Below are 13434 nucleotides of genomic sequence, written 5' to 3'. Positions count from 1 at the left end.
TTTATGGTTATCCCTTTGCATTTCAAGTATCTGTCAAATGTGGAGAACTTGTGACTGACTGCAGAGGTGGGGATGGGAGTTGCAGGCCTTTCCAATTGCACAGTCAGCTCCACTGCCAAGGAAGGTTCTAGTTCCCTGAAGTGATGCTCAGTGCATTATAAAGTTCCGTCCCTGCAGAAACTCAACATCTCTGGCTTCCTTTTCAAGAACAAAGCAAGTCGCAATCTTTTCTAATGACTGATTGTGGCTGCTGAGTATAGATTGGAGAGAAATACACAGCCCAGATGAAAATGTATTTAAACATAAAAATATTTGATTAGCACACAGTTGGGACCACTTACAATTTATATCCTGATGGAATTGAAATTTAAAAAAACCACTTTGCATCCTTAAAATAATACATCTGCCCCAAATCCCAAAAGGGTTGGTGGGGGTGGGTACGAGTAGGGTGAGGGAAAGGTCTGATTTCTCCAAGGCGGCTGCACTGCCGGAGGGGCCTAGCTTGAATGGTGGGAGGCTCAGGGCAGAGGCCACACTTTGTGCAGGGCAGCCCTGGAGCAGGGTGGCTGCTTACAGCACTCGGTGCCTTTGACAGGGTCTGGGAGGCTGGTGCACAGGCCAGGAGTGTGCGGGACGGCGACCCTCCACCTGGAACCCGTGCTGTCACAGGCGGTGTACTCGTAGTGGTACTCGGACTGCAGGGGGAGAAAACAATGGGTACAATGGAATTAGCAGCGATCAAACATTCACAGCTCCCACCCACTTTCTGCCCAGCACCATGGTTACTGACACTCATCAGTACAGTAGTCCTGCAAGCCCCCTGCAGGGAGCAGGGCATCTCATACTGAAATGATCGTTACTAAGTACAAGAGCTACAATAATGTGGGTCATTCCTCTCCACCTGGCCATGGTCTAGTTTTTAAAAATCCAGTGTGTGTGTGACTTTCTTTGCTGTTGTATATAAATAATGTCCTAATCCATCAGAGGAATGTGGGGAGGTAACTAGAGAACAGGCTAGACACAGGTGGGGTGGTTTTCTTACCCCAAAGTGTAGACTTTATGAGCAAGGATGATCTAAATGCAAGGGTTGGTGCACAATAAATTTAGAATGGATTGTCACCGAAGCTGAATTTCTACTTTTCTGAGTTCTTCCTGTGCCCTCTGCCCAGAAAGACTAAGACTTTCCACCTTGCATTTTATTTTTATTTTTTAAAGATTTATTTATTTATACAAGAACTGGGATACAGTCAGAGGCTTGGGAGGGTAAGAGAATTCACCAGAGACAGAGTGGGGAACAGAACAGGCAGACGGACTGAAGACACTGCTGAGGCGAGCAGCAGGCGAGGCAGGAAGGGTCTGTCGTGTCATGTGGGTTGCTCTCTGGCCAGCTGGGAATCGAACCCACACTGCTGAGGCTGCAACAGCTTCACAGCATAGCACTCAACCCACCGGGGAGGCCCCCCCACCTTGCATTTTATGAAAATGTCATTTTTAGTCCAGGCAGGGGGTGTGTTCTCATCACAGGGGCCTGTTCATGCCTGATTTCTCTGTGCAGTGGGAACTCACACTTCAACTGCTTTACCTGAGCTAAGAATAAGCAGTAACACAATCAAACAGCCAAATCAAGTATGAAATAACAGCAGCAGCAACAAAAACAATCAGAAGCACTAGTTGGGAGAAAGAGAACATGACAAGCCAAGCCAAGTGAACTTAAATATTTATTGCTCTTTCAAATTTGGAAAAAAACAACAGACCCCAGAGTTACTATGATTTTGGCTCTGACAAGTATTTCCTAATCCATGTTTACCTGAAACGATATTCAAGCCCAGAGTTAATGTCCACCTTCCATCCCCATGAAGGCATGATTGTATAACATGTAAAAAATGCAAGGGACTGAGACTAAAAATGAGACAGTTTTGAAGGCTGCTAATCTAAGACAGCACTGAAACCAAAAGGAGGATGCTTTAGGTTCTAGAAGAGGCGAGTGAGCTGCAATTTTGTCTTTTCCATGATGCACATTTCTTTCACGTTGTAATGTCTGAAGTCAATGACTTACAATTGACACAAAGGGAAATGCGATGCTGTATTTTAACGGGTAGAGCTTTTTCTTTGTGGCACATTAAAAAAAAGATGACTTAGAAGCCAAGGTATCTCACACCTGTGCATATATGGTAAGTTTGTTGTCTCTTGACCTGTACTTTCAGAAATTTAGGAAGCTGGAGGAACAATTTGAGAGTTCTGTTGCTATTTCCTCCGTTATAAATATTTGCCAGATATACTGCGTTGTCAGGAAAGTCATGACATATGTTTTCATTGAAAAACAGGAAAAAATGCATTATGACTTTTCCAACAACCCAATACTTTGCATGCCTGATCCTTAGAGACCTTGGTGCTGGGCCTCAGAACAGCTGCACATAAACTCAGCACTTTCACCTGGGGGAGAAGAAGCAGAGATAGTGGAATTTTAGGGAACTGTGAGTCTGACTTTCAGCTACGAGCTTTGCCTTTGGATTTAGATGTCAGTATCACCTTGGAAAGAAAACCACCAGGACAGGATGCTTGGTGTCCTCAGGCTACCATCTGTCTGGGTCTACTTTTCCTCATCATTCCAGTCTTTTCCTTTCCCCAGAGGACTACGAGGATAAATAGGGCAACTACAGTTATTTCAATTGCATTCTAAAAATGACACTCTCTGAAAGCTTCTGGTGCAAGAATAAGGGGTAAAATCCTCAGTATGCAAATGAAGTGACTTGAGGGAACCAGGCAGAAAAGATTCAGTGTTCTCCCTGTGAACAATGTAATTATGCCAGTCATTTGCATGGAGCTTTTGCAGTTTCCAAACACCATCTCATCTGATCTTCAAACTCCCATGATACAGGCAGAGCAGGGTGTCTATTTCGCTGTGCAGACACTGCGAGGGGGTGAAATGGCCTGTCCCTTTGTCACACAGCTGGCAGGTCACCGAGCCAAGATCCCAGGCCTTCCCCAGGAATTTTCCACTCTCCTATTTTTGATCAAACACGAACTCGAACTCATCCAAATTTAGCTGCCAACCCTGAAAATGAAATAATACTGCCAGCAGCCAGGTTCATGGGGAGACCAGAGAACGGGTGTTCAAGTATCTGATGCGTTTGAGGAGATAATTTCCGTTCCTTTTGACAGTGTTTGGCCTTTGGGAGTCACATAGGCCAAGTCCATTTCCTTTCATCATCTTTCATTTGCTGTCCCTGGGCCCTCTCGGGTGGGAGTTTTGCAGGGAAAAATGATGGTTCTGAGCCTTGGAGATTTTCCCTTTCAATATGTGCTAATTCACTGCATGTCACTTGACAGTATTTATGCCCTCCAAGGAGGCTGGCTTAGAGAGGACAGTTCAATTGGAGACCTCCTCAGTTATAGTCAGGGCTCTGTGAACAAATCAATTCTCCAGCAGCGCTGCCACTGGCCAGTGATCTGCGCCATGGGCAGGGTCACAAAGGAGACACACAGGTACATTCAGTATAGACGCTCAGCACACTGCTCCACACACACGGTGAGAGACCCAAAACCTCATCATGATGACTTTGAATGATGCGCAGTAGGTGGGCTGCTGCCTGGTCAACATGTCACAGTGTGAGTTCCCTCCCCACCCTAAGGAAGGTGACTCTGGGCAGGGAGGTGAAGCTGGGAATGGTAACAGTATGAAGTATATAAAGACTGGGAACAAAGGACTGAGAAAAGGAGCAGCAGGGGAAGAAGAGGAGGGAAATGGAGGAAGGAGACTGGAGGAGGCACATGGAGCAGGAGATGTGAAGAAGAAGCTGCACTGGCTTCTTGGCCTTGGACTTGTGCCAGAGACCTGGGGATGGGGAAGGAGATGCTTGAAAGAGAGGTGGATGAGAGACATATGGGGAACCTGACAACAGCAGCCTTTATCTTGACCTGCATTTTGATTCTGCTCTCTGCCTTCTAGACTTGCCTGGCCCTTCTGCCCCTTTGCTATGTGTCCCCACCAGAAGGTACCTTAGCCTTGTGGCATGCTTTTGGGCCTCAGCGGTTCTGCTTTGGGCCAACCCTGTTTGGCTGGGCATTACCCACGAGGGGGTGGGTAACTTTGGGTGCTTCATTTGGAAACTATATTCTTTCTCTTCTCTTTATTGCACACTAATTATTGCACACTAATTGTATTAAAGTTCTTTTCTGTTGAACGTCTTATGTACTAAAGTATGTTTTCTCTTAATGTGGCGGATGGCAGAACCCATTTAGAGCAGACAGGGTTGGGGGTCCCCTGGGTACCCCCTCATTCTGTCTGTTTACAATCAAGGAAAGAAGGGAAGGGTTTGGGCATGAGGGGTGGGCATGAGGGATAGGCCCTCCTGATCCACCCACCCTACCCACCCTCTCCCTCGTCCACATTCTCCTCAGCACACATAATACTGCTAAGAACACGAAAAAGAGGAAAACCACCTGACGTTGGAAACTGCTTTGCCTAATATCAAGCCAGCTGTTGGTAACCATGATCTTTCAGCTCGGGAAGAAGGATTCATTCAGACACACAATACTTCAGTCCTTGCTGTGTAGGGATTAAGTGAACTGCTGAAGTGACTTTAAAAATTGCCAAGTCAGGATGATGCCTGGCTGGGACTGTGTCCTTTCTTCATCTTCCCCCTCTACTCTTTCAAATGATGTCTTAGCTTTTTTTTTTTTTAAAGACTATCAAAGTACAGTTGGCCCTGGAGCAACATGGGTTTGAACTGGCAGGTCCCTTAGACGTGGAATTTCTTTGGTTAATAAATACATAAGTGTACTTTTTCCTCCCTTATGATGATCTCAATAAAATTTTCTTTTCTCTAGCTAACTTTATTGTAAGAATACAGAGAATGCACATGACATACAACACATGTGTCAGTAGACTGTTCATGTTATCAGGAGGTTTCCTGTCAACAACAGGCTATTGCTGTGTTTTGGGGGAGTTGAAAATTGTATGTGGGTTTTCGACTGCACAGGGGGTTACACCCCCGGCCCCTGAGTTACTCAAGGTCAACTGTAATAGATTAGAGGTTAGAGGCTGGTGGTGAGCTAGAGATGAGGTGTCAGAGAGGCCTTTGGCTGCCATTCCCTGTGGTAGACATATAAGGTGACAAAGGAAGGTGGGCCACAGCACAGGTAGCGGGAGGACCACAGGACCGAGCTGATCTCTTCGGGGTGCCATAGGAAGGCAAGTTAGAAATGATTCCATCACCCTATTACCCCTCAGCACTCAGCTTCTCTAAGTCGCAGTTGCCTCGTCTAGAAAATGGGGAAATACATACACCTGCCTGCATAGAGAGTAGAGAGTAGAAGCCTGAGGATCAGGTAGTCTAAATTCAAGTCCCCAAATAAAATTTTAACTATAAATTTAAATTATCATCCTATTGGTTGGTATTAGAGGGAGGAGGGGAAGCAGGGGTGCAGGGCACAGACAGAGTGGGCATGAGCACAGGCTCACTGGATATGCCCAGTGGTAGCCTGGCGCTGTACCTGCTATTGACAACTCTTGGACTGCATGCAGCTGTGCAAGCAAATATTAAGTGCTAGGGCTTCCCTGGTGGCATAAGGGGTTAAGTCTCAGCACAATGAAGCTATCCGCAGCCACTGCAGCATGAGTTTGATCCCTGGTCAGGGAGCTACCCATATAGCGCAGAAGACCTCTCCTGTCTTGCCTGCTGCTCCCCTCTACTGTATTTCAGTAGATGTGCCTGTTCTCCCCACTCTGTCTCTAGTGAGTCCTCTCACCCACTACACCTCTGGCCTACACCCAGCTCTTGTATGCTTAAATAAATAAATCTTTAAAAATAAATAAATATTAAGTGCTAAAAAGATTTTTTCCAGTCTGCTCTTTGGGTATGAAAATGTTTAAACTCTGGAACTATGGTTAAATTTGGACTAGATGAATCTTCTACATTCTAGGAAAACATCCATCCATTTCATATTCAGCAAGCTTTTATTGAGGGTCTATTATGTGCTGATGAAGCAGTGGTGTCCAACCTGCCACTGTTTTCTACGATTGTCATTGTATGCTCATGCTTGCTCCCACCCATGTGGGCTGCTCCCTAGCCGACCGGGGGTTCAAACAACACACAAACCTTTTCAACTAACAATGGTTTGGCTTGGCTTTAGCTCAAGTGGTTATTTTGTCGCTTCGGACTTCCAATTCCAAGTGATAAGCCTTTACAACCATCACACACCAGACCCCACAAACATGTAGTCTAGCTTCTTAGAAGTAATAGCTGCTACAGCAGCAGAGCTGAGAAGACAGAGTGGCCAACTAGGACTGTCAGAGGGAGAAGCGCCATGCAGTTGGTGGAGGTGAGGTCTGCGTGCCTTCTTCCTGCTGGGGTGCTTCTTTGGCCAGCTGGCCACGGATGCTGGCCACAGTGGCCTCGTCTGGCTGGGGTACCAAAGGGCTGCTCCCCAAACAGGGCTTCCAGGGGTTATCATAGGTATGTCCTGGGCTGCAAAGGTCCTAAGGGAAGTGAGGGCTCAGTGGGGTGGTAAAAGAAGTAGATTCTGAGACCAAGGACAAATGCCTAGGTGATCTTCCACTCCTCGGGGCCTCACTCTTCACATTTGCAAAATGAGAAAGTTGGACTTAGGCCACGTCTGATTCCTAAGATTCCTCCCAGTTCCAATAACTTATAAATTTATGGCTGATACTTGCATGGAAATCTGTTCTTCCTTTCACCCTTTTCTCTCTGCCTTTAAAATGTCACATCAGGGCCTCCCCTGGTGGTGCAGTGGGTTGAGAGCCACGCTGTAAAGCTGTCCACAGCCTCTGCAGCAACGGTTCAGTCCTGGCCGGCCTGCGAGGGTCCCACATGGCGTTGCAGACCTCTCCTGTTGCGCCTGCTGCTCCCCTCAGCAGTGTATTTCATCAGTCTGCCTGTTCTGTTTCCCCGCTCTGGCTCTGGTGAATCCTCTCACCCTCCTGCGCCTCTGACTGCACCCCGGTTCTTGTATAAATAAATTAAATAAATCTTTTTTTTTAAAGATTTATTTATTTATTATTTTTACAAGCAGTGATTACAGTCAGAAGCGCGGGAGGGTGAGAGAATTCACCAGAGCCAGAGCGGGGAGCAGAGCAGGCAGAAGGACCGAAGTACACTGCTGAGGGGAGCAGCGGGCGGCAGGAGAGGTCTGCGTGCCATGCGGACCCTCCTCCGGTGGCCAGGGAGCAGCCGGGGATCGAACCGGCACTGCAGAGGCTGCGGGCAGCCTCTCAACCCAGCGCTCAACTGCTGCGCCACTGGGGAGGCCCTAAAATAAATCTTAATAAATAAATAAATAAATAAATAAATAAATAAATAAATAAAATGTCACATCATAGTTTTTAAAATAATTATCAAAGTCATAAATGTTCGTTGAAGAAGATAAACTACAGGCTGGGATAAAAAAAGACAACAGAAATCTGCCAAAGCCCAGGGCAGCAGAAATAACTACTTTTAACATTTTATTGTATGGCTTTCCAGATTTCTTTGACATGTGCATATGCATTTTTAAAAACAAAATTAAGATCATATGATATGTCATTTTGTATTATGACACTTTCACGACAATTTAGGTCACAAGCACTTTCACGTGTCTTAAATGGGTGTGTTAGGGTTTCTTTAATCATTTACCTATGGTTGGACAGTAGTTGTGTCCAATTTTTCCTTATTTTTAATAACACTACAGTGAAACTTTCTGTGTGTCTCTGATTATTTCCTTTGGGTAGATTCCCAGAAATGGAATTACTAGGTTAAAGAGTTTCTTTAAGATTCTTGACCCGGAAGGGAGATTTCTAAGAGAAAGCAGATTATCTCTAACTCATAAAATTTTTTTTGTTATGGTTAATTTCAAATACATATATTTAAAATATAATGCCTATAATAACAGTACAAAACACAACAAAGCAAAAACAGACAATTACAAACCAGAGACATCCTGCAGGGGAGGAGAGAGAGGGATCAGAGGGAGGGAGGTAGGAGCACAGGGGACTGTGGTGATGGTGCACGGGTGCCTTGGGGAAGGAGATTCTATGGGGACTCAATCTGAGGGGGTGGGGGAGAAGCAAATATTGTCTAAAAAATGATAAATGTTAAAATAAAAAAAATGAAAAAAAATATAATGCCTCCCCCCATATTCCCATCATCTGCTTCACAATTGATAAATTTCTGCCATTACAATTTGGATAAATGGATGCACTGGGGTAAAACATTGGCAGGTCTGAGAACCACAGCACAGGCACTGCTGGAGGGGGCAGAGGGTAACTCCCCAGCCACAACTGCCGCACAGACAGAATAGACAAAGGCAACCAGGAGTCTCACATCCTCAGTCTTAGAATCACCTACTGTAAAAAGTAGGAAGCAGGGGATCAACATGCCTTGGGTTTGTCTTGGCTGGGACAGGGCTCACGTCAAAAACACGTTCTTAAGTAAACCCGGATTTTGATTAGAGCCAGGTTTGTAGTAGAGGCCTTGTGCTCCGGAAGAGGCCGCCTCCTACTCTTTGCCCAATTGCAGACTCACCCCTTGTCCTCTCATTGTCCCTGAAAAGCAGACAATCCTTTAGAGAGAATCTTTAGATTTAGATTTAGATCTGTAGAGAGATCCCTTAGAGAGAATCTCAAGGTGGGGGCAGAGAAGACCAGGCAAATGCCTGAGTTTGGTACACTGGGGTCAACAGGTATTTACTGTCTCAGTTGCAGACACACCTTGGTTTGGATAGCACCTGACCCAGACGGGAGCAGATCCCAGGAAACACTCAAGGAGAGAGACTAGCCTTTTGCTGGGAGGGAGGAAACAGCTCTTCATAGCACAGAACATGGAAAGCCATGGAGAAATGTCTTATTTTGAAGATCAGGGACCCAGATGGGACTTTCTCTTAGGCGCATGGTTTCACAAGCTCCTGTTCTTTGTTCATTTGGCTTTGGCGTATCCTCACTCTGGGTTTGGGTGGATGATCCTGCTGAGGTTCTGGGGCACTGCAAACTCACTTTGTCCTTTTGTGAAGAGGGGAGTGGAGGCCACAGGACTTTTCTTGTTATTCTCTAGTCTACCTTCTTCCTCACCTTCTCTCCTCCCTTCCTCTGGTGAGTGCTGACTCAGGAACAGTGTCCCCCGCTTTGGCCATTGACACGGCTCAACCAGTGGACAATGGGTCTCCACGTGCAGCTGGTGCAGCTTGTGCCACCACGCCCAGGGCCTGACAGGGCCCGGCAGACCCTGACCCTGCTGCTCGGCCTGCCTTTAAGTCAAGCTGCTTGTCCATTTTGGGCACGGTAGTAGCCTGGTGCTCCTGGGAGACACTGACAGGCTAATGAGGAAGAGAGGTCTGGGAGGGGCGGAGGCCACCATGAGTGAGCAGGCTCTGGTCAGGCACTTTACACATATCTTCCCTACTAAACTTCACTGCCCCCCCATATCCCTATTGCTTTGACCTCCCTGCTCACAACTGCCATCTGCTCCCCAAATTCTCAATGATGTTTTTTTTTTTCTATAGCACCTACCACCTTCAAACACACTTTATAATTTTAGTGATCCATGGTGCTTACTGTCCCTGCCTGCCCCCGCCCTAGCTCCGCATCAGGCGTGAGCTCCATAAGAACAGGCATCTTTGTTTCTGCTCTCTGACGTAGCCGTGCCCAGAACGGTGCCTGCCCGGCAGCAGCTCTCAATGAGTCTTTGTTGAGTGACTGAATGGTGGGGCAGGGACATGGCACTCGAGCGCCTCTGAACTGCGCCTGGCACTCTGGATCAGAACCAGAAGATCTAGACTCTCATCTTGTGCTGCCACCCCAAGCACCTTATGATCGAGGACAAATCATCAAACCTCCCCCCACACCAGCCAATAAATTGATTCTTCCCCTCCCCCAAACTGAGTAACATGAACCTCCTGGGACAATTAGGAGACTATATGCAGGAAAGTTCTTTGTAAACTGGCTTAAGACACACACACTAAATGAACAGGTATAGCTATGACCTTGCTGGAGGGAGCTGCCAGGGGGCACAAAGGCCATTCTTTCCTCATTCTGGCGAAGGGAGCAGGAGGAAGGAGCCCAAAGACATTTCAGGTCTAATAGCCATGAAGACAGCAGCAGCTCAAGCCTCCCCAGTCCCCCTGGTGTTTGCCGCCCTGACTCACTCCCTGCTCCCATCAGTCTTCTCATACATATGGAACAACATCTGTCCCTTTTCTAGGTTTCTCCCCCAGAGTTAATCTCACCAAGGGAAAGGTTGGTCTCTGACATTTATGACACTGGGTTACTGCAACCAGCCCATCAGGTGCAGAGGGCTTTTCACTATTGCTTATAATTATCCTTAGGATTGAAATGGCTTTGTAGCCAGGAAACAAAATGTCCCTTTATAAATTCCAGTCCCTTTCTGATAGGTGAGAGTTTGGTACACACATCTGTCTACAAGGCAGGGCTTTATGAGATTATATTTCAAAGGTGTGCTTCTTTTGTTTTTTAATGAGATCAAAATGTTCCACTAAATTTTTTTTCACCTGAGCTTTTAATCATACATGAAAGAAAGAGGCCAACTAGCTCCTGGCCTATGCAAAGGTCTCCAAGGACAGCTTAGTGTTTGGATGATAGCAATTTGTGATGGAGAACTTGACCCTGGAAGACGAGGATGGACTTGGGGGCTATTATAACTATGATTACAATAGCTTCCATAACTCGAGCGGAACAAATACAAATGAGTGACTGCAACACTACAATCTCCTAGAATAGTTTCTCAAACTGGGGTAAGGAGTCCTCAAATTCTCACCCATTAGCAGTCGGGTGGGAATGACTCTCCATCTTCTTCTTCCCTAGTACCTGGCAACCACAAATCAATGTTCTGTCTCCATGGATTTACCTACTCAGGATATTTCATAAAAGTTGAATCATATACTCTGCAGACTTTTGTGCCTGTCTTAACGTAGCATGTTTTCAAGGTTTATCCATACTGGGGGATGGATCAGTTCTTAATTCCTCATATGGCTATATAATATTTCAATATCTATATGCACAACGTTTTATTTAATTTTCCATATATCTTTTCCTTTTTAACCCTCACCTTCCCTCTTCATATCCCTGCTATCTTGACCTCAATGTGGGTTGTTTCCAATTTTGAGCTGCTATAAAGAATGCTGCTATGTATATTTATGTTCAAATTTTGTGTGAACATATATATGCTTTAGTCCTCTTGGGACTATATTTAGGAGTGGGATTGCTGGGTCGAACGATAACTCTGGTTAACTCTTGGATGAAATGCCAAACCATTTTCCACAACAGCTGTACCATTCTATATTCCTACCAATAATAAATAAAGGTTTCAATTTCATCCAAGTCAACTATTTTTTATTACCTTTTTTTAAAAAAGATTTATTTATTTATACAAGAACCAGGGTACAGGCCAGATGTGCGGGAGGGTGAGAGGATTCACCAGAGACAGAGCGGGTAACAGACCAGGCAGATTGACTTAAATCCACTCTGAGGGTAGCAGTGGGCAAGGCAGGAGAGGTCTGCTGCACCATGTGTGTTGCTCTGCTGCCTGTGGGGATCGTACCGGCACTGCAGAGGCTGCAGACAGCTTCACAGCACTGTGCTCAACTGCCTGCACCACCAGGGAGGACTTTTTTTATTACCTATCTTTATAGCCTCATTAGTGGTTCATTTTATCACTTAAGCATATCCTCCACTTCTCCCCGACAAAATACTGGGTTTCCATCAGGACAACATCCAGTTGTGAGCTGGAGTTCCCTTGTATGAGCTCACAAGAGCTGAATATGCTCATCTCTGCCCAACTCCATACTCACTGACACTGACAGCTTGAAATTGACTATGGTGGGAGTATTTATACCATGGGCATTGGCAAACACTTTAAAGCAGAGCAACCTTAACTTTTCTAGATAGTCAGTTGTTAAACATTCACCGTACAACACAAACAGTATAATTGTACCCCTAACTCCTCAGTTTTCTTCCATTTTCTCTTTTCTTCAGCTTGCAAATCCACCATTTTCCTTACATACCTTCTAGCTTAATTAAAATTCTAGCCTTTTCCAAAGCTCGATTCAACTCTTTTACACAAAGCTACTACCACAATTTCAATTGCCTTCATGATCTGATGATTCTAAGTTTCTATTCTGAATCCAGCCCTTACTCTTGAGCAGCCAGTCCTTATCTTTAACTGCCTATGGATGCATTTCTCAACTACATTAGATCCAACATTTAAAAACGGTTCTCAGTTGTCCTCTCCTGTGGTGGTCCATATCTAACTTGCTTTGTGGTGGCAATATTGGTCTTCAGTAGTTTTTGAATTCTACACTTATCTGCTAACAATTTGTGTTACAATGATAATAAGTAATACTTGTATTTTTATAAATGTACATTTTACTTGATGTGTATGAAGTACATTTGAAATGTTTTGATATTTATTTTTACTTATTTTTTCAAAATAGTTACTAAGTCTCAAACACTTAAAAAATTAAATACCAGTCTTGGCATTGACCTTTTGCTCTGATATTAATACTGCAACATTCAGCACCTCCTCAAGCCAAAAACTGGCCTTGACATCTATCTCTTAGTCCCCACATGTAATCTACAAGACCTACCTATTTTCTACTTCCAAAATATCTCTTGAATCAGTCCACTTCTCTCCATCCATACCACCAAGAAATAAGTCAAAATACAGTAACTTCTTATCTAGAGGAGTCTACTCACTGATCTCCTAGGCTCTGCTCCCTCTTCCCTTCTAAGACATTTTCCAGGGTACAGCCAGTGACCCATCTGAACTGCAAATAAGGTTGTACCACTGATACCCTCAAAGCAAACACCAGCTTCCCTGCAAAGTTTATAAGGGCATTTACTCCCTGGCCTCTGCTTATATCTCCAATGTTTCTCTCTTTATTCTGACCTTATGCCCCAGCCACCAGTTTACCTCAAAGTAATTCAATTAAAAAATCTTCACTAAGGGCCTCCCCTGGTGGCGCAGCGGTTGAGCGCTGGATTGCGAGGCTGCCTGCAGCCTCTGCAGCGCCAGTTTGATCCCCTGCCACCGGCGAGGGTCCCACACAAAAAAAAAAAAATCTTCACTAAGTATAATGTGAAAGAATACAAATATGATTGTGGCAAGTCTGGCATATACAGGGACCACAGAGTACAGCTGCATAGGTTGTATGCTGCACAATCCCTGGGAGTGCCACTAACATGCTAGTATAAAGGTACTATCTTATAAGATATATACACAATATAAGAATGCTGCAAATATATACATAGACATGATATCAGGTAGAAAGTGACAGATGAAAAATAACAAACTTTAAGAATGAAATACATCCTTGATTTCTTTTTACCTCCAGTCCATATCTCTGATCTCCTGGTTTACCTAGTTTGAAATTCAACACCTCCACCTCCAATCCCAGTCTGAATAATTAAAATCAATTTAAAAGAAT

General features: G+C 44.9%; 1 protein-coding gene across 4 annotated transcripts in view; it reads right to left on the bottom strand.

Moving 5' to 3' along the window:
• The window catches only part of ELAPOR1 (endosome-lysosome associated apoptosis and autophagy regulator 1), a gene marked incomplete at both ends in the record, with an annotated part of 62191 nt that overhangs the window by 30194 nt on the left and 18563 nt on the right, over positions 1 to 13434 (bottom strand). For all 4 annotated transcript variants that reach the window (XM_084243972.1, XM_084243973.1, XM_084243974.1 and 1 more), the window contains one exon: positions 575 to 695. In XM_084243972.1, the coding sequence (XP_084100098.1) occupies positions 575 to 695 (121 nt within the window). The remainder of the gene's footprint in view (positions 1 to 574; positions 696 to 13434) is intronic.

This window comes from Talpa europaea, assembly GCF_964194135.1.
Source record: "Talpa europaea genome assembly, chromosome: 9".
Lineage (NCBI taxonomy): Eukaryota > Metazoa > Chordata > Mammalia > Eulipotyphla > Talpidae > Talpa > Talpa europaea.
This window is presented reverse-complemented; position numbering and strand designations above follow the sequence as displayed.